The 27,904-nt window shown below is 35.7% G+C and overlaps 1 protein-coding gene across 1 annotated transcript in view; it reads left to right on the top strand.

Moving 5' to 3' along the window:
* LOC145254870 (L-proline trans-4-hydroxylase-like) overlaps positions 1 to 27,904 on the top strand; it is a 114,678-nt gene that overhangs the window by 44,403 nt on the left and 42,371 nt on the right. The window contains exons 4-7 of the mRNA XM_080113743.1: positions 9,317 to 9,395; positions 13,121 to 13,231; positions 15,666 to 15,757; positions 22,392 to 22,482. Of these exons, the coding sequence (XP_079969869.1) occupies positions 9,317 to 9,395; positions 13,121 to 13,231; positions 15,666 to 15,757; positions 22,392 to 22,482 (373 nt within the window). The remainder of the gene's footprint in view (positions 1 to 9,316; positions 9,396 to 13,120; positions 13,232 to 15,665; positions 15,758 to 22,391; positions 22,483 to 27,904) is intronic.

Raw genomic sequence — 27,904 nt, 5'->3', positions numbered from 1 at the left:
ATTCTCCAAGTTCCAAATATCAAGTTTTCTCAGTTGGTCATTTATTACTTTTCAATATTACATTACAATATTGTTTCGTATTGTGACTAGAAAATCATCAAAATTATGTTATTGCTGCATATTTAGTCACGTACTTATCAGATGTTTACCTTAAAAGACTTATAAAAACACCAGTTTGGACAGCTTACATGGTTCATGTAACCGAAACGCTCTGCCGTTCCTTCTCGTTTCCGAGATTATGCTCATACTTATATATATATATATATATATATATATATATATATATATATATATATATATATATATATATATATATATATATACCATTCTACTACTTTGAACGATATTCAACATTCATTCGAAAACAGTAGTTTTCGAATCGCAACCCTCTCGTGAAATCCTGCCTTGTGAAGTTTTTACTGAAATGGGATAATCCGGATGATTGCTAATTTCTACTCTGATTTTAGGTGACGTGATTTTGAATACCTAATACAAAGAAAAATATACATATCTAAACGCGAACGTTTTAATTTAGTTATCACATATATATTTTTATTAAAACGGGTTGTTACTATTTAAATCAATAATGCAACATAGTTTGAAATACTGTAGATATAGTAGTAAATTCAACACTTTTTGTATGCCTAATTTTCATAAATATCTTAAGCAATTCATAATAAATTAATATTTAGTGTTATCTATTTGTAATTCTATTGTCCTATTTTGCACATATAATTTTGTCTCTATAAAAAGTAATTAAAGTGATTTAATAAACTGTTGTGGCTTTGAAAGATCGACATTAAATAAGACAACAACGCTGTATATGTATAAGTGTGTGAATTAGAGAATTGTATGCTACAAAAAGACTGTTCGTCCTTTCTTATATGCTCATCTTTTGTGTGTGTGTGTTTGTGTATGTGATATGCTCATCTATAAATGATGTCTAAAAGAGTCCATAAAGAGTTAGATCACCATCGCACATAAAATTCCTTTTTTTAGTCCGTATAGAGTCAATATTTTTTACTTTTTAGATTCATTACCATCAAGTCCGCAATCTTACGTTTTTTTTTTTTTTAAATCTTTACTGTTTGTGGGATTGGTATCTCAAATCTGTCGAACGCAACATTCGTTAGTTCATCCTCTCGAGTATTATTCTCAACAACATCTGAATATCGTTTCTTCATCTAGTTTATGTGACTTTTGTGGATAAACCCTTTACCATGTAAATAATTTTTTTAATCCATTTATCTACTCTCCCTGTTTCTCAGCTGGATTTATTATTTTTAAACGTTCGACCCCCCCCAACTTTTCCACAACTTTGAAGCATCTCTTTGTGACATCTTTATCACCTCCTGGTTTCGTATTGGTTGGCAATAACCTATCAAACATTATTTTAATCTTCCTTGCAAACATCGCTTCTCTTTGGAGTCATGGAAGGTGGAATATTGTTATTTAGGGTTATCTATATGCGTACAAAAATTTGAATTATCTTTCAGGTAGGTGTACTCTTCGCTTCATTTTACATATAACGTTAGAGATCAGCTAACCTTCGATTTTGATTTAACTATTATTATTATTATTATTATTATTATTATTATTATTATTATTATTATTATTATTAATAGACGTGAACTGGAATCAAGTTGTAATTTTATATATTTTATTTGATATATTTATTTGCCCAAACTTTTTGGTATTTTCAGTTTTCAATTTTAATAAAGTTTTTAAAAATGTTATTTTTAACTTCTGTTTCCAATGCAGCTGCATTAAAATATTTATATGGACAATCTTTGCACCAGTGCAATCAAAACATAGTTTAAGATAAATGATTTTTCTTTGATTGATCAAATTTAGCTGGTGAAGAATTTTCTTTTTTTATTACGCATTTTTCTCACATGTGATACTCCACTATGCACAATAACTTTTGAATATTAGCGAACACTAATAAAATGTTGACAATTGCCTGTAATATGTTGAAGCGTTAAATTAATGAATTAATTTATCAAGAACTCTTCGTCTGATTTCTGTATCATTATTTGATAGTACGAGGATTAGACATTTAAAATTGTTAAACTCCGACAATTTGAAACGATCACATTCTTTGTTAATTACGCTAGCAAAAGTAATGTAGTCTTTGTTTTCTTTCTTTGTGAGATCCATACATTTCCACCTTTTGTGAAAAAGTGACATTTTAGGGATAAACTATTTAATAATAATTGTACTGATTCATGTATTGTAAGGTTTGTTTTCTTGGCAATATATAATCGACGAATTTGGTATGTTCACACGTACCCAACTTTTTAAATAGTGAACAAACCTGTTAAAAAATCGGTCTAATTAGCACAGTCTGTATTATAAATATTATCGTTTAAAATACGAAGAAAAAGCAATGTTTTGCTGAGTATGAAGAAAAATTTTCTCAGTTTTTTCATTTGCTTCAATTGTTTTTCTTGAAATTTCATTTGTTCTATTTGTTTTCCTTAGAATTTCTCTTCTCGATAAAGCTTTTCTATTTTCATATTCTTCTGATATCCGATTTGTTTCCTTTGTAATTGCAGTTGTTGGTGCTTAATAATATCCAACATGCCACTTTAAAATTGTTCTATTTTCACTCTTTAAAATAAGCTATCGACTTTTTCAGTTTTTTTTTTACAGGGTTGTAACTTTCTTCTTGAATTCTTCCTTTCTTAGTAAAAGGATAAATAAGTAAGCTTTCTCAAACTTATTTACTCGTTCCTGATCAAACAATAAAAACAAAACAAAAAAACAAACAAACTAGTTTTGAGAAATGACTTGAAATATTTTTCATCCACTTCAAGAACGAAAGAAAATTCAATCTTATTTCCTAACATTAAAGACTTGCCTTCCTCAGAATAATGCTAGTTGTTTTTGCTCCGTGGATAAACATCCCCCACTTGTGCTTGTGTTAAAATGTTCTTTTAGTGCATTTTCTGACTTGATTTTCAATAAGTTGTCATCCAAGTAAAAAGATGAGTCCCCAACACACACCGTCACCGAGTCGAATTTTCTTTTTGTTTTTAATTTTTTTACGTTCTTTTTTAAAGATAAATATATTTGTATCAAAATGTTATGAATAAGTGCGAAAGTTTTTTTTCCTATTTACAACAAACTTATGAAGAAAATTTTTATTACTATAATTTTTTGTTTTAAGTATTTCAGATAGTGGACATTGCGAAGCGATATATATATATATATATATATATATATATATATATATATATATATATATATATATATATATAATAGGACGACAAGAGTATGAAATGAAGACACAAAACTATATATTGGTAGATATAGAATGGATCATTTATTGAATAATGGAATACAGGCAATACACCCCCAATTTAACCTTAATACATATATTCCTTAATCTCAACACTATATTAAAGACCATATACAATCTTATATATCATACTATATATAACAAGCTTCTCCTTATTTATTTAGAATTCAATAAAGCTTCCCCCAACATTCTATAATTCCTCTTAATCTTTTTCGTCCCTAATGAACATTTCGCTAGACGCCCCATCTTCCCCATGCTACCTAGCACCTTCTATACTCTTCTGATGAGAAGCATTAGGCTTCGAAATTCCCTGGCATAAAGAGTCCCTTCTATCCCCCAAATTTTGGCTGTATTCCATTATTCAATAAATGATCCATTCTATATCTACCAATATATGGTTTTGTGTCTTCATTTCATACTCTTGCTGTCCTATTGTATAAGCTCCAATAATTATTGTGGAGCTTGGCATTATCCGCATAAGTCTCCTTTTGTGGAATTGAACTTTCTCTTTTCCTCTTACACATTAAGCTATATATATATGTATATATATATATATATATATATATATATATATATATATATATATATATATATGACAAGTAAGGCACACACAAACGTTTCTATGTAAACTGTCATAAATATATTTTATACTATTAATAAGCTCTATTTATGTATTAAGCATTCTTAAAATAATGAGGGAGTAACGGCGATCAGGTTAGCGTAAATAATACACATGTGCAGTCAGGACATATCTAATGGAGAGAGTGCGTCTTGTTCTGATTCGCTTACAACAAATTCTTATAGAGGTCGCTCGATAATTCGATAATTTGATCGAGAAACTACCATGTACACTCACAGATTTCTATAATCATATATTTTCCCAGTTATTCCCCTCCTCCTCCTCCTCCTCCTCCTCCTTCTTCTTCTTCTTCTTCTTCTTCTTCTTCTTCTTCTTCTTCTTCTTCTTCTTCTTCTTCTTCTTCTTCTCGAATGCTCACCCTACGCGTTTCAAATTGTGTTTATGTGACGTAAAACAGTTCTCGACGTTATTCACTTTTAAGAATGTTTAATGTCAATAAGATCAAAATGATGAGGTGTCCATTTTATTAAAATGGCGTCTGCTAAAACATCTTACCTGCGTTGCTTCAATTTTGTTTTGGATAGTTTCGTGAATTGATATATTATATTTTAAATGCACCCAAGAGATTCTTTCGGTTGATCTGCCGCGTTTTATGTTTTAAATAGCATTTTTGTCGGTTTGACGGGCTTAAGTTTGAAATAGCATCTTCGTTGGTCAGTCACGCTTAAGTCTGAAATAATATTTTAGTCAGTCTGTCATGCTTAAATTTAAAGAGGATTTTCGTTGACCTGTCACGCTTAAGTTTGAAATAGCATTTTCGTCGGCTTGTCACACATAAGTTTTAAATAACGTTTTAGTCGGTCTGTCATGCTTAAGTTTGATATAGCATTTTTGTTGGTCTACCTTGTTTATGTTTAAAATAGCATTTTCATCAGTTTGAAATAATATTTCCATCATTAAACGCGCAGCTTGAATAGACGTATCTTAGGAATAGCAATACGTTTGCACAGATAAATTACTTTTCATGTTTCTGGTTTCCTGCACGGGAGAAAAGTACTGAGAATGAACAGGTTTTTATCATAATGTAAAAAGACAAATGGTACTTCCTTGTAACTGACCTCCTTATCGATGAGGTTATCGATGTTTATGATCGGCCGAAGGCAGACGCGACTCTTTCATGTCCGACGTTTCACTCGACTAAAGAATGAATGTCTTCTTATTTATTCACATTTCCGCCCGTTTTGCAACATCAGTTGCTCGGACTTTTCTTTCCCTGTTCAAAGACGAATCTTTCACAGGAAATTGCATTTCGAAGAAAATGCAATCTTTTATATTTGATTGATAGCCAACCTAAAGGTTAACAACCGCCATTATCGATTCTTGGACAAGTCCACTACTCGTTTGTTTCTAAATCGATTTCGTGTAATCATCGATCGATAATAAAACGTCTTAATTAAAAAAATCTGGCACATTTTGGCTATTCAAAAAGCTTCTAAGCATAATACGTAATCGTATGATTGAAGAAAATAACGGTTTTCGATATGTTAAATAGTACAAAAAATTAGACATCGCTACTATTTTTTTCGGATTTTTTGAGATGAAGATTGGTAATTCGTATTATTATTATCATCCTTGCAATGACCTGTGGCGTAGTGGATAAAGTACTTGGTAAATTCAATTGTAAGTTACATTTTTCTAGAGGTTGAAGTACGGGCGACACTCAAAATCCAATTGCTAATTACTTAGAACTTCTACAAAGTCATGTCTGCCCTCATGGATTAAATATAAAAAGTTCTGTTCAAAATTCCGTGAATATTCCCGAATTCGACAGAAAGATTCCCGAGTTTACAAGATACACTTGAAGAAGGTCGGAAGTTACATCGATCGAAACATTGTAAAAATAACATTCGAGATTAAAAGAGTAGTACGAAGAATCCAAATAATACGAATCGCTACGATTCTTAAATTAAAACACAAATGATAAAAAATTAAATAGTATACACGAGCAGGGACACCCAAAGTTGTCCGGGATTAAATGAGTTTCAACAAATGTTCCACCTTCTCATACTTTTATTGTCATCGAAATCGGTGAAATCGCCCATTTTTAAATTAAATCAATTGATTGCCTGCTCTAATTAGGGAACCTCTCGTAGTGTACCGGGAGAAAACTTCACATGCCTCCCCATAGTGACTTAGCCCACAATGTCTACATTGCACTGTAGATAACCTACACTTGAACTCATAAAAATAATAGCCGTAAATAATAGTTTCACTTAAAGTTTAAAATGCAAAACTTAAGTATCCTGGTTCAATTGTGCTCTAAACAGAAACATTCATTTAGAACGCGCCATTTCCCCATAAAAGAATCTATAGTTGATTTTATAGGCTGGGCCTATCTGCTTGTGCGGTCATAATGCTTCTCAAATACACTTGTGATGTTAGGCTGTATGAAAGTGTTAACTTTGGTCAAAATCGGACTTCCTTCTTTAATCGTTTTTTTTTCGATTATCGATTTTCGATACTCATCAGACGCATTCCGATACAAAACCTACGTAAGAACATTCACAGACATACCAAGTACCTTTGTGTGAAATTAAAAAAAATCGGTCTAGTCTGGTAGGGAACGAACTCACACACACAGTTCATTTTATATAATAGTAGCGATATATACAGACCTGATATCGGTTTAGGATGCTGCTAAATTTATTTGGAACTTTAATGGCAGCAAGGCAATATCTACTGATAACATTCCAGACATTGTACTTAAAAAATCTGCTTCTGGAAGTTACCCCTATTATCACAAAATTCTTCCATTATTGCTTTAAAGAAAACGGTTTCTATCTTCTTGAATAATATGTTGGTTTTTCAGTATTTAAAAATATTGGTGTCACCTGCATATCAGTACAGTCGCCTATACATAATGAGATCAATCGTCTAGTGGACTGGACCTCTGTATTGAGTGGACATTCTGGGTGCAGTGGAGCTCCAGCTCAGCTGTATCAATAACCGACGGAATAGCACAAACTACAAACTATAAACAATACATGTTTCGCGGGATTGGTTAATTTTTTAAACACCAAACAAGACACGTTGCCACTTAAACATAAAGAGCTACTCTGAATTAGGGACCATATCTACAGCGATATTCTGAGTAGGACGTTTAGGAGCGAGCTATTTGCTCAAATTACATTTAAACTTATGAATATTATTATAGTCGGGAAAGCAGGAAACGTAGAAGGAATTCCAAAGTCGAACAGTTTAAGAGAAGAAACTATCAGAGTAGAAAGCTTAACAGCATCGGGAGATCTTTACAGTGAAAATGCAGGATTTTGTTACCTGTTGGGTTAGTTGGGGTATCTACGTTGAGGGGCACCAGTGTTACGAATTTTTCGGAGCACATTCCATTAAATTACTTATAACACAAGCATAAGGATACAACGCTGCTGCAATGGGACAGGGGTTGAAGATTGTTTGATAGTGCGGGACTTATTAGGTTAGAGAATTTATTGAATACTGTTTAATTGAGAGATGTTAGTGGTTGATGCATCGGCTCATATGTAGCAAAAATACTCCATTCATAAGTAAGTGGTGGTTTTGTAAAGATAGATATGAGACGTGAACATTTTTCTAGCGCGATAGAGGGATCCACGTTTTTTGCAGCAACCTTAGCAATGTCATCTGTGTATTTGTTTCAATTCATTTTATCTTTGAATATCAGACCAAGTCTTTTGAATGATGAACACTCAGCTAGGATTTTATTATCCATGTCAATCGGTGGCTGGAAAAGTTCTTTGTAATTGTTGAAGGAAAGGAGTTTTATCTTAGTAGCATTAAATGTAACCATCCACTTACTTTCTTATTCTGACTGGAGATAATTAGAAAATGATCTCCAGTCTGTAGTGAAATTGGTAAGATTTCATTACATCAACCTTGGATATGTCTATATTCGCTTTTTTCCCCACATGTCTGGTATAATGGCGTGGCGTCATCAGCAAATATAGCTAACTCGGACACATTCTTAGTGAAATCGTTACTGTGAATCCAATAATTTTAGAATACAGCATACTGAGTCGTTAGTCCATGTCGATAATCACTATGTTACTGTCGTCTACTGTATGTATATTGTTCTGACTGCATGCCCCTCCAAACACAATATAAACTGCGGAAGAAGGACAAAGAACTGACAGGTATCGGAAGTATCTATAGTTCCCCGCCCCCACCGCTCGATGAATACGAGACTCAACAAAGAAGGCTGTGATATGGTCAGTGTTTGTAATCTTTTTGTTTATGATGACGTCTAAATATATGTTCGTAGTTTCTTTAAACTGTTTATAGAAATATCCGGTCCGCCATGGCTACGATTTTGTAAACGCGCTCTTATCGATTTTGGACAGGTTCACTTTGTATCTGTTGCCAACTTTGTTTCGACGTAATTATTGATTGAAGATAATTACAATTTTGATTAACCATTCTTATGTAGATACATCTACGCACCTATAGGATCTGTCGGTCCGTCACGTTTTAGTTGAAAATAGCAGTTTATTTGCTAAATAGCTAGGTTAAATGAACGTTTCTTATCTTTAGTTGTGTCCTAGCATCTTTATAGGAGGCTATAACAATAGGTCGGTCTGTCATATTTGCTTTAAACAGCGTTTTAGTTGATCTGTTTGAAATAATATTCTTGTCGTCCTGTCACGTTTGTTGGAAGTAGCATTTAAGTTGATCTGTCAAGATAGCACTTTCAATGCTAAAGACGTGTATTGAATGGACACATCTAATAGGTCCAATCACCTGTATAAGAAACTCTGTCCGTCGATTTGTCTGTCACGTTTATGTTCAAAATAGAGCTTTTATCACTGAACGCGCAGATTGAATAGGCGTATCGTTAGAACACTCGGTGTTGTTCTTAATGCGTTACCAGAGGAACCATCATTTATCTTGCGGTTAAATTTAAAGCACGTGGACACGTGTGCACATACTATCTGACCTTAATGGTGACTATAGGTGCTGTACAACATTTGTGGCCCAGACTTAAAGACATTCATATGCTTCTTTTGCTGGTTTTTTGACGTATTCACGCAGAAATGACGATGATTTTAACTTATCGAATAAATTTCTACTTTTCAGGAAACTCCTCAAAAAATCAAATCCATCAGGAAATATGTTTTTAGAAGACACTATTTTAATAAATAAATAAAACAGTAGATGTATGTATATATGTATGCATGTATGCATGTATGTATGTATGTACGTATGTGTGCGTGTGTGTGTGTGAAAATATTTAGTCGATAAACTCTTAAAGCACTGGTCACATAACAGAAAATAGTAATTATACACCAACGATGGTTTATAATGAGGAGAAAATGTTGTTTTATAACTCCACGATCTGTTTCTCATTGGCATTGAATGTTGTTTGCTATTTCTCTTTCCAGACGTTTCCTCGATCAAGAGGAACTCGACAAAGTTAAAAAGACTTTAGACGAAAGCGAAATTACTTCCCATGCATATGGGGTACGTATTCACTTCCCCCTCGTTTTCGTTCTCTCTCTCCCTCTCTCTCTCTCTCTCTCTCTCTCTATATATATATATATATATATATGTATATATATATATATATATATATATATATATATATATATATATTAGAAAGTGTTGTCTACATGAATCAACTAATGTTTCGACTTGAAAACGTCTCCTCAGAACTCTGAAGACTAGCCGAGACGTATTAACGTCGAAACGTTGGTTGATTCGCATATACTCTTTCTAATATTTTTATAATTTTATTTATAAAAGCTCTATTCCTGTATTGTAACATGAAGAAATAGACAGTATTCAATTAAGTAAATAAGAGCATATAATGTGTTTATTTCAATATTATAGAGTTATTGATTGACCCCACTACGCTAGTTGTTTTGGCTAAAATACTAATAGCTAACTTACGTTTGATTGAGCAATAAAACACACACTACATACATACATACATGCATACATACATACATGATGATTGCAACGTCTTGTCAGACAAGTGCCACTCCCTCAAACACTTAAATTCCATGAGCCCAAAAATGACTTCCATCGCCACAGGACCATTTTATTAGACACATGCCTGAGGGAGTATCTATACACAGATGATGTGACAGAGTCTTAGCTTTGTACGACAGCTAAGTCTCTCCCTCGGTTCAAAATGTTGAGATCCAGCAACAAGCAAGAGCAAGATAGCCAGCAACAAGTTAAACTGCAGACCAGCTTAATGCGGGTACTGGTCTCTCGCTTTATGTTTTTTTTAAATCAGACATTTGCTTCTCCTAGAAAGCTTGCTTTCACCACGGCTTACGGGAGCACTCTCCACCCCAACACACACATTCATACACACAAACATGCATCGTGCTAGTAGTCTGTTGACCTCGAAAAAGGGTTTATTCGCCCTTTGGAAGGTCTTGTTTTTAATCCTTCAGGGAGACTAGCCACCCTCCTCACCTATCAAGTCTGGTAGGGGAACCAGTTTAGTCGCTGTTTACCCGACCATGAGGCAGGTAGTACTGGGTTACATGGTACCAGTAGCATATGACATGACCTTACTGGGTACATACATACATACATACATACATACATGGCAGAAAAAATAGGCACCCATAGAAACAGTTTATTCCAATAAACATACATTTTGTAGAACAAAAGAAAAAATAAATGGTCTCAAATTTAATAACTAAGTTGGTTGACATTCCCTTTGCTGTTTTTTTTTATGCTAGGGCCCTTCTAAGCATGACATTGATCAGTTGACGAATATCATCTTGAGGAATTTCTTACCATGTCTGACGAAAAAATGCTAAAAGTTCAGACTTAGAAGATGGCTTCCTTTGCTTTTTGCGAAGGTTCCGGCCTAATATGCCCCAAAGGTTTTCAAAAAGACTGACTGGGCCATGGAAGTTTATTAATCCCATTTTGGCTCAACCAATGTTGTGTCGCCCTAGCAGAGTGATAAAGGCTTCGGTCTTCCATAAATAGGGAGTTAACTTGGTTCATTTGATAATATTGGTAGGAGTCCTTCATTTAATTTTAAAACATATTTAGAAGAATTGATGTTTCCTTCGCACTCCACCAGGTCTGAGCGACCGCAGTCAATAGGGCCTAAGCTCCTCTGGAGGTTTCTGTCAGAGTTACCTCATCCTTAACCTTTGGTTCAAAATCCTTATCCCATAAGGCAGTGGGTATTCAGTTTTCTGGCGCTGAACACCAGAGACCCGTTAGCGTGGCAGAACTTACGACGTGCATGTGGGGATGATTAGATTGGGAGAAGCTATATGTGACGCTAGAGCATTTGTGTGCTTTTAACACACGCCCACACCAATCCTTGAGCTCCACATACATACATACATACATACATACATACATACATACATGCATTAATACGAATATATATTTATGCGTGTACGAACAAATGCACTCATATTTTTATAAGGCCAGGATATAAACAAAACAAAATAGGTTAAATGTATAAATTCAAATAAGTAAAATACAAATTACATAATTATATAATGATAATATATATTTTATATTCAGAGAAAAAGAATGTGCACTGTTTTTAAGGAACATATTACAAATTATTTTGAACTGTCAGAGTTATGCAATGCTGTCTTTTCTGCCTCCTTCAATGTTTTGTTGCAATTTGTGATGAAACAACTGTAATGTCTACAATCAACACTGATGCTTAACAATGAGCTTTCTACTACTATTTGTTACGCTAATGACATCGTGATTATCGCTGTTTGTTAGGCGACTCTGACCTCTGAATAGAACTCATAAAGATCGTGTCTCAAAATTTTCTTCAGTGGTCGTAATTATTTGTTAACTTAGAAGATTGCAGGGATTTATCTCCAACACCGAGAACAGCAAGGCTCATTGGGTGTATACGAGGTCACGGAAGGTTTGGACCAGAAATAACAAAGGAATTCAAAGAAAGTTATTGCTTGTCACATCTAGATAAGGAGACGACCAAAGAATGACGAATCTTGATGCCGACTCTTTCTGGATTTTTTACCAAAGACCTATTATCCGTGTAGTTATGACACTACTACGTTACTACGACTTCTACAATGCCCAAAAGAAGTTGACTTAAGAGGGGAATCGCTGCTGTTTTTAACAAGCTAAAGCTCTCTACATCCAAGCTTGAAACATTTAGAGCAAAATGACGGATGAAAGTGAACCCTGGTACTTGCAAAATTATTTCATCTGGGAATAATATCCTAATAGATTACAAAATAATTAAAAAGACCTGAAGATTTTGATTCTTAGCTCAATGGTTTAGGATTCGCATCTCTCATTAACAGAAGCATAGGAATGGCTCGGACTATGGAAGGGATTATACTATTCAGATCTCAGCAGATCTGTTCTGCTAATGTAGCGGGTGTAATGAGTCCGAATCTAGATTGAATAATGGAAATAGTCTTTACTTATTTTATCAGCGCCATAAAAGAGCCCATTTTGCCTAACGTTGAAATGCTAAAAATTGGAACGAGAACATTTATATGTATTGACCGCGTGTGACAGCCATAAAAGACAAACTTAATAGAAGTCATCAGAATGCTTTCTAGAACTCGACAGACAAAGATTATTGACCGATAGAGATCAGTATCGGAAATAGTATTGCTGAAGAAATGTATGCCGTGAACGAAGTTTCAGTTGCGAGCACATCGTTTGCGAGATAAGTATTGAAAACGATGATAAAATGCTAATGGCAAACATGTTTTTACATTGAATACGGTGCCATGGGTGAAAAGTATACCAGGTAACAAAGTTATAGTAGCGAACACGTTGTTTTTATTAATGGAGAGTATCTTTCCTTTCTTAAAAAGTCCTTTACACATAAATACTATTGAGGAAGGTATGAACAGGCATTTTCTATTTGGTTTATGTTCAAGATTTACTCATAAATTAAAATTGTAAATGTGATTATTCTTTACTTTCTACTTAATTATTATCAGTTATGATTAAGATTAAGTCACTCCATCTTTACTCATAAAAATAAAATTGTATATGTGTTAATTGATATTAATTAATATCATAAAGTGAAAGCACGTGTGTCTATCTCGCTAAAATTATCACGTATACAATTTTAATTTGTATGAGTAAAGATGAAGCAACTTAACCTTAATTTTTATGATTAAAGATAGAACGACTTAATCTTAATCATAACTGATAATAATCAAAAAGAAAGAAAACTGTTTTCTTTCTTTCAGATTCCAGATGACGATGGCAGCCAGAGTAAGCTTGTTATTTGGTCTTATCCTGGTAGCGACGTGACGGGCATGTTGGCGCGTTGTGAAAAAGTTGTCACGACATCTGAACAGGTTCGTATCTGGTGTTTCCTTTTTGATAGTATAAGCATTTCTAAAATGTCAGTATATAAAAATCAATATTTCACACTTTTACTGTTTCGTTGTATGGTTTCGAATGCTGGCTGTGTTTTAATGGAAAATATACTGAATGAATAAGTGTGCTATTCATAAGTAATAAACATTTTAATCCTTACTAGAAGCATATATAACTCCTTGGTGATAGGAATTCATCAAGTAGCATTAAAGGTCAAAGCTTAAATTTCGATCGTTAATGCCACGTTAATGCGATCGATCAAAAAAAAACAAACTATATGTCTCTAGTATGTATAAAAAGAAAAAGAAAGCTATTACTTATGAATAGAATACATTGCGTGAAAAATTAACATTTTAAAAGTAAATAATAAAACAATATCTTTATTTGAAAACAATCATATTCTGACTTTCAAATTTCCAAATGTTATCGATTTTTGTCTTAAAATATAAACACGCGTGTTTATATTACATGCTACAATAGCGTATTTTCAAGATTACAAGAAACCTTTCTTTTTAATTACCAACCGTGCCACCATGTTGGATTCTTACAAATACGAAACGATAATTTTAATTATTCTTTCTTAAATTTACAACTTTCCATACTATATAATTACCTCTTTCTACCCCATTTTTTTTTTTACTGTTGTTGCGATAAGAATAGTTTCGAAGCACAAACACGAGAAATATAAAAAGAAATGGAATATTTGTAGCTGGCCGACGGAAAAAACGTAATAACACATACTTCTCATTGATGTCTCGGTCTGTCGTTCTCTCTGCCTGTCTTTGGCACGCTTTGCTATTCTTCCTTTGCCCCCTTCGTGTCTGCTTTACATAAACACATGTTCTTTGTTTTGTTAACTGGAAGTGTACAGGCATTTTCAGTCAAGGTCAATCTTGTTTGTGGCGGTCATTCACCCAGTGACTGGCATTAGATCACAACAAGGCCAACCACACATAGGACGATTAAATTAAGATGCCCATGATCTCATTACTTGGTTGAACAATCGGAATGAAAGAAGATTATGAATGAAAGATAGAAGAATGAAGAACTGGTATATCAGATGCTCCTTTGGGAACAAACCTTGGAAAAGAGAAGAAGTGAATTACAGCTCAGAATTTTTGATATAAGGATTAATAGTTTGGATTATTTGGATTACTATACTCATCTTGAATAATACACTCACATTATTCCAACCTTGTCGAATTCTAGAATCTTTCTATCAAACTTGAGAAGCTGCACGGAATTTCAAACAAAATCCTTTGTTTAATCGACGGAGTAGCATCCTCTGGTTTATCTACGAGAACCCACAGCGTAACGGATAATACTAAGTAAGATTCAGTTCTAAGTGACACTTTTCTGGAGGTTGAAGGTTTAATCCTCAATGCAAGCGATATTAAGAATAAAATTGCGAATTACTTAAGACTTCTACCCGGTTATAGCTGATGAACCGAGAGCATGCTACCCCTGTGTATTGAATAAAAGGTCCATCCGGAACTCCAGTGGTCAACAAGATACACCTGAAGGAGATCGGAGGTTACATCGACCGACACGTTGTGAGAATAACACTCAAGACAAGAAGAGTAGTCCGAATAATCCAAATAATACAAATTATGTGGACCAATTAACAAATGACACAGACCTAGCAATAAACTTCACATATTCTTTAGTGAAAATTGTTGCGACGGTATCACATGTTTCACTACACTTACCTGTTCATTTTTTAACGTAAATTTCAGGAATAAACCTTCACTGAACTTCAATCTATGATCTCCCTTGCCAAACTTTCACAAAAAGCACTCGTTTTCTACAACCACTATTAACAATTTCCTTCACTCTCTCTGTGTCAAAATCTAAACGCAAATTCCATGAACAAAGTTTCTTTCCTAGAACTGCCCGCCTGTGAAACTCTGTTCAACTAGCCTGCTTTACAGTTAACTACAATAGTGTCGTCTTCAAGTCCAATATAAACAAGTTCTTGTTGAGCCGCCCCTAAACAACCCATTTCTACCCCTTTTCCACCACTAATTATAAATATGCTGCTGTCTCAATGACTACTGTACATTAATTATCCCTTATCCTCTAGTGGCCGCCGGGTCTTCATAAGTGGTTACTCTCATGTACAAAATTACTTCATTCGTGATTTTATTTTCCTTTTACAATTTGTCGCATATGTATATGTTTATTTGCTTCCACACGAGGGTCTATTTAAACACGAGGTCGGTTTTTAATATGTGAAAAATCCAGTTCCTTAAAAAGGGGTACTCTGGATTGTGGCAAACAAAAATAACCTCAGACTAGAAGAACTTTTCATCCACTGAGGACAGAACTGATACTACATTTTGATCCCAACTCGAAGGTCGAACGTTGTTGAATATATTTACTGCATAAAAACGTTTAATTTATGTTTTTCAGCTTTTGGGTGGCGAAGTTTATTTTTACCATGCCAAATTAATGATGAAAGAAGCCTTCACGGGTGGCAGGCATGTTTGGCACCAAGATTATGGGTAGGTATTTTTTAGACAATTATCTTATTTGATGAAAACAGGAAACTCGGCTGGATAGTTTTTTTTGCTTGTATTTTATTGTAGCTTGTGTCGTTTTTGTATCCGAGGTAATAAAAATTTGTCTTGGCATCGTCATCGATACATGTTCGTACAAGTTTATATGATATAATGCACAATTAGGCACAAGGCCATGCATTTGAGAGGTTGGGCTCCCTTGGTTTTCTAATTAATGTTTTAATTTTTAACCAGACATTGATTCATACACGCATTCAGTGCCATTCACATAAATTAATAGATGTATACTTTGAGACTTAAAATTGTGCTTAGATCTGATGACCTCAGAGGGAGATTAAAATTGGACAATATAGGGAAATATGTGCAGAACAGGAGACTTTGATGGTTTGGTAACATTAAAAGAATGCATGAGAGTTTGGGTTTGTAGATATAGAATGGATGAGGTAGCACGGTCAGCAGCTAATAGAGGAAACCCAAAGAAAATAGCAATTTTCATTAGATCACAGAAGTGAGTGACGTCGAGCCTGGTGTGTATTTAATGAGAGAACATTTAAGAATACCACGCACTGTATGTGAGAAGGCCGCTACATTTCCTACGAAATAACTGACTGGAAATCGCTTATGAACTTAATGTTTCCTACAAAATCCTTTCTTCGGAGAAAGCCGCCTTAACCAACCAAGGATGTGTAACGTGCTAGCACAGTGAGGAAAATGTAGGATGAAGTGATAAAGATGCATTTGAGAGAAAGACGAATAAAGACCTGGCTTGAAGTCACTTTCGAAAAGCATGGGACCGATGATGATGATGATGACGACGACGACGACGACGACGACAAGATCATCATCATCATCATCATCATCATCATCTGTTGAATTCACACGTGCATGTACTACGAGAATTTCGCGTTACTCTCCTGGCCAAATTGATTAAAATATATTCAATGGTGCTGGAAACTGATATATAATTACATACAATATAATTACAGACTGAGATATCATTACATACAATTATGCACAAAGCTAGGATTTGAGAGATTTGACGCTTTTAATCTTTAAAAGGCACAACCATTACCGAACCATATCCAAGCCGCACTTACTATAGACGGGTTGAACCGCAAATATCAAATTTACAAGTGATCCCCGCCAGGGGAAATGGTGACATCAGATACTTGCAGTTCTTTCAGGTGTCGACGACTTCTTATATACAGCACATGATATTTTTTTTTCTTTTTTTACATGGAGGTCACCGCTTATCAAGGCCCGGCGGCCATTCAAGGGTAAGGGTTATTGCGTGTACAGTAATCAATGAGATAGTATTGTAGTAATCATTGGTATTGGGGATTTGATAGAGTGTCTTACTTAAGGGGGCGGTTTGTCAGGAATTTGTTTATGTTGGACTTGAAGACATCCAAGTTGTAGTCAGGTGGGAAACAGGCAAACGGAAGAGAGTTCCACAGTCATGCACTTCTGAGAAAGAAGCTCTGCTCATGGAATCTACGTTTGGATTTAGGCACAGATAAAGAGTGGGAAAAATTATTGACAGTAGTTTCAGCCAGACGGGTGTCTCTCGTGAAAGATTGGCGAGGGGGAACGAGAGATCGGAGCCAGACGAGCACTTGCCATGGAAATAACGATAAAACAAAGACAGACTTGCAACGTCTCTTCTGTGGGAGAGAGTCTGTAGGGAAGAGAAAAGGGCATCCCCCACTAAGCTACGAAGCCTATTTTGTAGTCTGTCAAGGCAGGATAGGCTGTTTTTAGCAGCTCCTGCCCAGATGTGGCAGCAGTACTCCATCCTTAGACGTACTTGGCGTTTATACAGATAGAGAATTGCATCAGTAGTGAGATATCTTCTGGAGCGGTAGAAGGATCCCACAATTTTCCCAGCGTCCTTGACAATAGACCTGATGTATGTGTTCCATTTCAGATCAGGAGTAAAGGTCAAGCCCAGAAGCTTGTCAAAACTTGGAGCCTCCCCAAGACGAGAGCCATCTATTTCAATTGATGCCAGATGGGGATCAGAGCATGGTGATGTAAAGATAGAAGCTTGGTTTTGGATGCATTAAAAGTGACCAGCCACCTCTTCCCCCACTGTACCATGCGCTCAAGCTCAGAGGAGAAAGAATTAGAGAGAACTTTGTCATTTACAGCTTTTGATGTTTTGCCATAGATGGTCGTGATATCAGCATAGATGTCAACGAATGATTTAAGTATGTGTTTTGGGAGATCATTGATGTAGATCAGGAAGAGAGTTGGGCCCAGAATGGACCCCTAAGGGACTCCAGCATTAATAATGTGGGCCTCTGATTTCTGCCCATCAACCACTACTCTTATGAACCTATCGGAGAGAAATGATTTAATGATTGAGAAAACATTTCCAGTTCTACCGTAGCTGGAAATCTTGTGAAGTAGGCCCTTATACCATACCTTATCGAAGGCCTTCGATATGTCAAGAGCAATTACCCTGGAAAGGAAGCCTTTGTCAAGAGATTCACTAATACTATGAGATATAACCGTTAGCAAATATGCTGTAGATTTTGCGGCGTGAAAATCATATTGCATGTAACTAAGATGGTTGTTTCTGCTGAGGTGGTTGACTACTTCTTTATTTAATATGGATTCCAACAACTTACTCATGACACACAGGAGACTTATTGGTCTGTACTGAGAGGGAGATGACTTATCACCTGAATTCTTAAATACAGGGCATACTGATGAGGTTTTCCAGGGTGTTGGAAAGCGCTTCTCCTTAATGCAACGCTTAAACAGTTTTCTAAGTATGGGGGCAAGTTCTGGTTGGAGCTTTTTCAGCACTATAACTCGAATGCCGTCAGGGCCAGTTGCTTTACTGGAATCAAGGTTCTTGATTAGCTTGGCGACCTCACACACAGATACTTGTATGTTGCATAGCGTGTTGTCTGTTATAGGAGGAAATACGTGGAGTTGATGGCCTTCATTGCATAGGGTAAAATTAGCTGCAAAGTTCTTGGCAAATAGTTTGGCCTTGTCTGATGCTGACGAGATGACCTCAGGTCCATTGATGATGGTTGGGATAGGACGCACGCTTCTGTTCAGGATCCTGTTTGCTATTTGCCAAAACTGGTGGGAACCAAGCCACTGCTCAGCTACTTTGGATTTAACGGACTGAGCATATAGCTCTCTTGCATTTTTTATTACTCTTTTACAGTGGTTGCTGGCAGTCCTGAAAGCAGCTTTAGTCTCAGTACATCTATTACGTTGGTAGCTATGGAAAAAGTGATTTCTGTGTGCGATGGCAGCAGCAGATTCTGGAGAGAACCATGGCTGACTGTTAGGTTTTTGTTGAAATTTTTTGGATGGTATGAATCGGTCTATGTCTACAATTAACCATTCGGTCAGATCTGATACTATAGAGGACACTTCCTTTTTAAACATGGAGTGCAGAGGTAAATCAGATATGAATGTACAGAAGCTATCCCAGTCAGCCATAGAATATCAATATACAGTACGGTGGAGAGGTACGTCTGAAGACTTATTACATTTCATTTTTATCTTAACTGCTACAACGGAGTGGTCAGAGGTTCCCAGAGGAGATAGAACGGAACATGAACATAGCTGAGGGGAAGTTGTTAGGAAAAGGTCTAGAAGGCTTGCATACTGACCGGTAGTATCGGGCACACGGGTGGGTTTGTGAACAATCTGAATGAAGTCATAGGCAGTGGCAAAATCATGACAGAACCTCCTCTCGTCATCGGTCTTATTTGAGTGAGTCCGCAATTCCACATTATGGACATTGAAGTCACCACATCTGTGAATGTTAGCCGAAGGATGAGCAGACAGGATGTGATCAATTTTCTCAGATATGCCCTGTTGTGGGGGCGATAGAGGGCAAATATAAATGCAGTGGTGTAAGCTAGTGCAAGCCGGAAGCACATATAAGGTAAATTAGGGTATTCTCTGGAGATATCCCTACGAAATAGAATGCCATGGCGATCTTGGAGGTCAGATTTAGATGTTAAGTTAGAGTATCCTTTAATTATGAATTCGTCTAGGGAAGGTCTTGGCCCTATGCCAGTTTCACTGTAATTGTGTTTCACCCTCTGGAAGGTCGGAGAAGGAGACCTGGTAGTAGGGGTCTACGTTGGAGGATGGGGTTCTAGGTATATTCGTGTTTTTTTTTAGATTTGTCATGTTGAGGTTTGGGGATTTGAGAAGCAGGTCGATAGACTTGGTTGGAGCAGGACAGAGAGAGAAAGTAAGAAAGAAAAAAACAAGAATTTTTTTTTGTAGCACATAAGGTAAAGCCGTAACAATTACCCACTAGTATGGCATCGAGAGGCCCTACCAGAAACTACAGTATGGTCCAGAATCCATTCACCAAATGGCAATACAGCAGCCCTGGTACTTTGCACCTGCTGATAGGACAGACTTTTTAGTGGTTAATCCAAGGTTCGGGTCCCTGACTATCAGGCGGATAACGTTAGCCCAGATGAAACGTTTACCTCCAGCACCTTTACTAGTGATATGACCACAAGGATAGACAAAGAAACAGAAATTTTCCGACATCTAAGGATACTGTTCACAAAGTACTACCAACCTGGAAAACAGCTTTTTCTTCACCCTTTGTCAGAAAAATCATTCATTGGAAATGAGGACTGAAGGACAAAAAAAGGAGAAGCGAGAGTTACTGGAGCTGTCGATAACACATCCACATGCATTATCTACTCTCCATTAAAAAAAAAGTTTAAAAAAAGGTGAGAAGGAGTTATTAATATCTACTTCGTATAAGTCCTTTGCCCCATTCCCAGCGTACGATAGTACTTGAAGATAGTCTCCCCTCCCATATCAATGCATGGATACTTTTTGCTTTATCTACCTCATGCCAGAATGTTCGACTATTCCAGCTCCACCCCATAATAAATATGTTATAATGGAACTTTTATCAAATTGGAAAGTCTGATTATTTTAACTCGTTTAAAAAGCTGGTTAAGAAGTAATACCTTTAGGGTTACGTATTAAGTTTAGACTAGCCAGAAGTAATGCATACTTCAGAGAGAAAAAAACGGCCGCATGTTTTTGAGTTCAGATAATATGCACGTATAATTTGGGAAATGTTCAATTTCATGTGAGACTTTTTTTCTCTTATTTTAAATATAAGAAAAAAGTATTGATAAATGTGATACTATAAAGTGTCCCTGAGGTAGATTTGAACCACTAAGTTCTGAGGGGGAGGGGAATAGACAAAGGAAGAGGAAATAGCTTAGAATAAACAAAGAAATCGGAAATATCATACAATCAACAATAGATAGGAAGTAGCAAACAATAACAATAGAAACCTACAGATAAAAAGGGAAGGGCAGCTTCCGATAGCCAGGGTGGGGTGGGCGACCTGAGATACCAAGACAGAGGAGACAGGCAGTTGACATCTAGATGCGCTAGACGACGAATGGAAATTGGAAAGTTAGAGTTGACAACTAAATGCCCTTGATGGTGGATGGGAGTTGATAACGACTACAGTTGGACTTTTAGAGTTGACTGTGAAACAGAGATAGACAAATGTAACATCGATAGAATGGGGAGAAGACACACACACACACATTTTTATTTCCAAAATTCATTTGAAAGATAGTTTCTTTTTAAAATTAATTTTAGTTAAAAAACAAAACAAAACAAAACAAAACGATTGTCTGTTCTCATAAGTTGATGTTTGAAAAATATTACCTATTTTACAGAACTTCAGAAGTTCGCCTAAGTCAGGCAAATCAAAACTTACGCAATTTAAACACTTTTGTGAGTGTGCAGCTTTTCCTAATTTCCGTTCAATTATTTCGCAGACAATTACAATTCAGTCCCTGTTGAGATTTATCAACACAAGACATCGTATCCTTGGATCGTCTTCTGTAGTTATTTAGATGGGAGACAAGTCCCTCAAACGGCAATCGACTTAAGATATCGACTCAGTTACATTTCGACTCTAATATATGCCTGCCGAACCAACTTGCCTTACATTCCTGTATTTCTATATTCCTATCCTATTTGACGACACTATTCAATAAAGTTGATTTTATTGTAGAGAAGTCCTTAGTATTTTCATATGGAACACTGGTGATTCTATTTTCTTCTTCATTCCAAACCAGCTCAGTCAGATAAATACAGCCACGGGTAACTAATACAAAATGACTGCCTTCAATTTTCAGCAAACATTTAAGTTACACCAAATCCCTTTACTTAAATCTCCTTTATTATAACTCGGATGAAGAAAAAGACAGATAATTTGCTGGAAACAAAGAACTGACTTTGTCTCTTATAAGAAATAAACTGACATTGTCTCTAGAAAATTACACTTGATAATATTTTTTTTAAAAAAGCTAAGTAATTCATATCTTTTTGCTACTTTTTCATTTTACATTATTTTTCCGTCTGATGTATCAGTATGCAACTGTGTAGATAAACAAGTTTATTTTATGTGTAAATAAACTTAATTAAATTCTAAATAAGGAATTCTATTCTATTATCGAATTATTTCATTTTTGTTGCACTATTCAGTACAGTATTCACGCGTTACTACGATTCAAAATCACGATATTAGTTGTATATTCACAAAATCTGAAGAATTGTGTCTATTTATTATTCTTATCAGATATTGGTACAAGAATGGTTGCTTAACGCCAGACCTTCTGACGGTTTATATCGCCTTGGATAGATGTACACGGGAAAATGGCTGTCTGCAGGTAAGGTGCGTTTTTTTAAGTGGAAAAAAGAAGAAAGATTGGGTGGATTTTATAGGTATGTGAAAACACGATAGAGTCCCCACAAGTATCCATTTATGAAAATCGTACATACTGATGGCCATCATAAAACATACTCATTCTCCGTCTCTTCTTAATCCTGGCCCACTTTAAAGATAATCATTAGAAGTATTATTTATGGAAATTAGATTTATAAAATCATGAATGAATACAATTAAAGATAATTTTCTCTAACTCTCCCAAATACATCACCAGTCTGATTATCCTTACAATCATTTTAAAAATGTAAAAGTTTTACGGATAACACATAATATGTTTCTTTCGTGTCTTCTGGATACTAGCACAGTCGAATAATATTAAACCAGCAATCACAATGAGATTATAGGCGTGTAATAAAAATATATCATCACAAATAAATTAGGCGTAGAAAAGTTTTCACCTACTTTTCTCCTATTTAGCATAATTGTTATACAGTTCACTAATGGACAAGTAAATCGTGTTAAATCCTCAATTGAGCCATACGAAAGACTGAAAAATGACACTGGATGCTCCTTGCTAAAGCACTCAGCAATATAAGATGAGAACCAAGAGTAAGGGGAGTAATCTCGCAAAAAGGAGTATTGTCTTCCTCTACACATTGTTGTAGTAACTAATGAAAATGAAGCCACAACAGAATATACGAATATACAGAATATACGAATATACGAATATCCGAATATACAGAATATATATTCACCATTTCTAATGCAGATTTGTGTTCACTAACAATTTTCTTACCCAATGCTATTTACATTTATCTATTGTTGCTAGACCCAGTTCCTCACTTTTTATTCTATTCTGGTAGCATCCACATTTAGATATGCAATAGGCTCTTCCGATAAGTATATAATACTTTGACTGTAATCTACTCAGTGAATCGAGTAGCAGATAACTACTTTCAGGCGCAACGTATACGTATAGTCGAAAATAATTGCCCTCGACAATCAGTTCGGCAGAGTATGGACGACTCTGATGGTGGTGATATTACCTATGTGATATTGATATATGGGTCTGGGTACTTATAAGTGTTCCACCATCCTAGATTTTGCCTTTTTATTTAGAAAAAAGTTAGTTTATCTCTAACCTCCTACCGGGAAATGCTAACGGGATTATTCAGGCGTTTTTGCAGGGCCAGAATGCGCTATCTTTCATTCACTGGTGTATGGAATCTCACTTTTCGCCCGTGTTACATTTTCCTGCGATGGAAGGTAGGTAGGTAATTATTTTCAAGACGTAGAGAACCACATTGACAACATTGTATTACTTCAACATAACCTTATTCTTCTTTTTTAACAGATGTATTTGTCTTATTTATTTATTACTAGCGAGGGTGCCCGGAGTTGCCTGGGTGTGTGTAGGTGGTGCAATAAGGAGCCCCGGGGTGGGGTGTGTGTCAAAAAATGGTAGTAGCAGGGAGGAGGAAATCAAATCAGTTTGGGTGGAGAGATGTGTTAAAAAAGTTGTAGTAGGCAGGCAGGCTCGAACCCATTAGGCGAAAAATGAAAAGAATGTAAAAAAAAAACCCAAAACAAAAAAAAAACTAAAACAAAAATAAACGTGACGTCTTAGTCGATGTCTCCGTCGCGCGACCGGAAGTCCTGGGCGTTGAAATTAAGTGTAGTCAATCAAACCGAGATGATGACTTTGCGAAAATATCGACGCAAACACCGACCTCTCCTTGTAGAAAACTGCCCAGTTGATGGTGAAGAAATTAATGTTTTCCGGCCATTTCTTCGATATTTTTCGTCGGAGACGTCGAGCTTCAAAATGATATCAATCTCGTCAGGATCCGCCGCGTGTGTCGAAAAATGTTGGCATACATACATACATACATGATGATTTGCAACGTCTTGTCAGACGAGTGCCACTCCCTCAGACATTTAAAATCCATGAGCCCAAATGCCTGAGGGAGTATCTATACAAAGATGATGTTACAGAGTCTTAGCTTTGTACGACAGCTAAGTCTCTCTCTCGGTTCAAAATGTTGAGATCCAGCAACAAGCAAGAGCAAGATAGCCAGCAACAAATTAAACTGCAGACCAGTTTAATGCGGATAATGGTCTTCCGCTTTATGTTTTTTTAAATCAGAGATTTGCTTCTTCTAGAAAGGTTGCCTTCACCACGGCTTACGGGAGCCCTCTCCACCCCAATACACATATACACACACACAAATATACACGGTGCTAGTTGGCCGTTGACCCAGAAAAAGAGTTCATTCGCCCTTTGGAAGATCTTGTTTTTAATCCTTGAGGGAGACTAGCCGCCCTCCTCACCAAACAAGTCTGGTGGGGGAACCAGTTTAGTCGCCGGTGACCCGACCATGAGGCAGGTAGTACTGGGTTACATGATACCAGTAGCACATGACATGACCTGACATACATACATACATACATACATACATACATACATACACACACACACACATACCGACGCTTGAGATTTATATTATAGATGCCCGTTGAGGGACAGAACATGTTCACATTCCACTCGCTCATAATCATAAAACATGATAATTGGAATTACATTTGAAAAGGTTTTTCAAACGTCAGAAACTTGGGCACCAGGTGACCATATGAACAAATGACAGAAGTGTGGAAAGAATGAAAAAGCAAATTTACTCCCTACTGAAGCTGAATGCAAAAAGATAAAAATAGGTGTAAATTGTCACGTGTTTTCAAAAATACGTGATATGCACAAGAAGTAAAAAGAAATAGTGTAGATGAAACTTAAAATAAATGTATTCTTTCCAGAGTCCAATCACATGACCCTCTTTACTTGTCCCCTTTATCCTCACTTCACGAGTGTAGACACACGGTCGGTTTGTAATGTAGTGAAAATTTAGCTTCCTCAGAAAGAGGCACACTGGATTGGGACAACAGTAAATATTTCCTCAATCTGGAAGGATTTCTCCTTCAGTTACTGAGGACAGAAAAGGTGAAGTGTAGTACCAAAACAGATACTACACTCTGTTGGTAATATAACTCTAGATACAAAGCAAACAAACCAAACAAACAAAAGAAGGAAACAAATATATTAAGCTCACCTTTTCATATATAGGTCACCACTCACTAAGGCCAAAAGCCATTCGAAGAAAACAGTCAATGAGATGGAAGGATTGTCAGGAGAATGGTGAAGAATTTATAAAAGTTTTTAAAATAATGAATGGAATGAACGAAATTTGATTATTTATTTTATTTACCGCTCCAGAAGGTCTTAAGTTAAAAAGACATTGCATCAGGATTAGAACACTCTGGCCTACAAAAATGCCTGAGCAGCCTTTTCGAATTTCCTTTGTAGAGGCGCTCCAGGCTATTAGCGATAAACTAACACCTGCCGAACTGAAGGTAAAGGGAGAGTGGGCCTTCTGAGACTGAACAGGCCCATACTTAAATCCGACAGCAACAAAGTTACTATCAAACTAATTATCGAGCACGTGTCTCTGGCCCGTGCAAACAGAAATATGTTACTTATGAAAACGGTTTATGACGAATGCATGTTGATATTATGTCGTAAGATGGTCATATTGTATTCTGCAGGGAAGAAGTCCTATGGTAGTTTATGTTCTAAAGACGGGGTGTTCTGGGGAAAAAAATCTATTCATGCTTTATGCTAGATACACCGGAGTAAAAAAGAAAGTTCGTTTCAATTGTGATAGGAAAACGAGTTCTTGCTGTGAATGTCTTATAAGGATGGAACCAGATATTGGAGTTCAGTCGAGCACCTTCCATGGAAAAACTTTTACGGTTGAGTCCAAGTAAATTGCCAAATTTCCAAGAATGCTTAAGAAACGCCTTCGATGATAGTCTAGAATAAATCAATCTTCTATACTTCAATATTTTTTGTGTGTGTTGATATTCATATTAAATTTTTTTTCTATTTATTTAAAAAGAAAATACAACTTTGTAATATATGAGTTGTGGAATTGCATTCATTTTCAAAAGATCTAACTAATTTTCATATTCTTTTAAACATTCATTTTAATTAATTCCCTATTAGTTTGTTCGGTTTTCTTATGTGATGATCATCTTTAGTTAACTATTACGTGTAATTATAGTCATGTATATATTCTACACGGTTTACATTTGCGTAATATTTGCGTAAAAAAGTTATAGTAGACACAAACCTCTTTCTCTCTCTCTCTCTCTCTCTCTCTCTCTCTCTATATATATATATATATATATATATATATATATATATATATATATACGCATACATATATTTGTTTAAAAAATTTTGCTTACCAAACTTCTCTGTCAGTTTTTGGTCTACAGACATGAAACTTAATATATTGGGTATTCTAAACCACGCGAAACTTTACATTTGTGTTTTAGCCAGGAAAAATCTGTTCAAAAATGTGAAAATTAAAAAAAAATATAGAATTTGCCAGGTGAATGTCGAACAACGGCATTACGAATGCGTAACGTAATAGCTATTGGTTCATGTTTCAATTTTTAGCCTTGCAGAAAACATGTTTTTATAGCTTAGGCGTTAACGTCAAAGGAAAAATAAATTGTAAGCTCAACGTTTTGGTTTCGATTCTCGGTGGTGGCGCATACGTCAATTTTTAAAACTTTTTAAATCATTGCTATATATTGTGTCCAATATAATCTTTGTAATCCGTTTTCGGCCAGAAATATGGCTGTTAATGGGTCAAAGTTCAACGATTTGACCTTTGAAAACTCTACCAAACTCCTCCGCCAATTTTGGTTATAAACAATTGAAATTTTCAGTATCGTTTGAAGCTCGACCCTTCAGACGAAAAATACTGAAAAATTGGCTAAAAAGATTAATTTCTTCACCCTCAACTGGGCACTTTTCTACAGGGAGGGGTCGCTTTTTTCGCTGATATTTTCGAAATTCATCCCCTCTTTTCGATTGTCTAGCCTTAATTTAAACCTACATTGACGATAGTCGTAACAGCAAAGACGTCATGTTTTTTCCATTATTTTCCTCTTTCTCGGTACGAGTTCAAGCCTGCCTTCCTACTACCACCATTTTTTTGCTCAACATACACCTCCAAACACCCGGGCAACACCAGGCTGAAATGCTAGTGTAATAATAAATACGAAATTTGCGTTTATCAAAATATCATATTTTAGCGTATTTTACGACTGAGCAATGCTGAGCAATCTGCTAGTATTAAATAATAAAAAAAAAAAACTTGAAATCGACACAACATATGGAATACCCACAAAAGAAACATTAAAAGCATAGTCAGAATTAAAGTAGCGTTCTACGGTTGTATGTCCTTCATAACGCCATCCTGTTACAGATCTAAAGTTAAGATCAAGTTGAATCAGTGTCCGATGTTAAAATGATTTTTATCGTCCATAAACATTTTTCTTATTTTATCGTATTCTGTTTA

The sequence above is a fragment of the Euprymna scolopes genome, chromosome 30 (assembly GCF_053919585.1).
Source record: "Euprymna scolopes isolate OS-2025 chromosome 30, ASM5391958v1, whole genome shotgun sequence".
Lineage (NCBI taxonomy): Eukaryota > Metazoa > Mollusca > Cephalopoda > Sepiida > Sepiolidae > Euprymna > Euprymna scolopes.
This window is presented reverse-complemented; position numbering and strand designations above follow the sequence as displayed.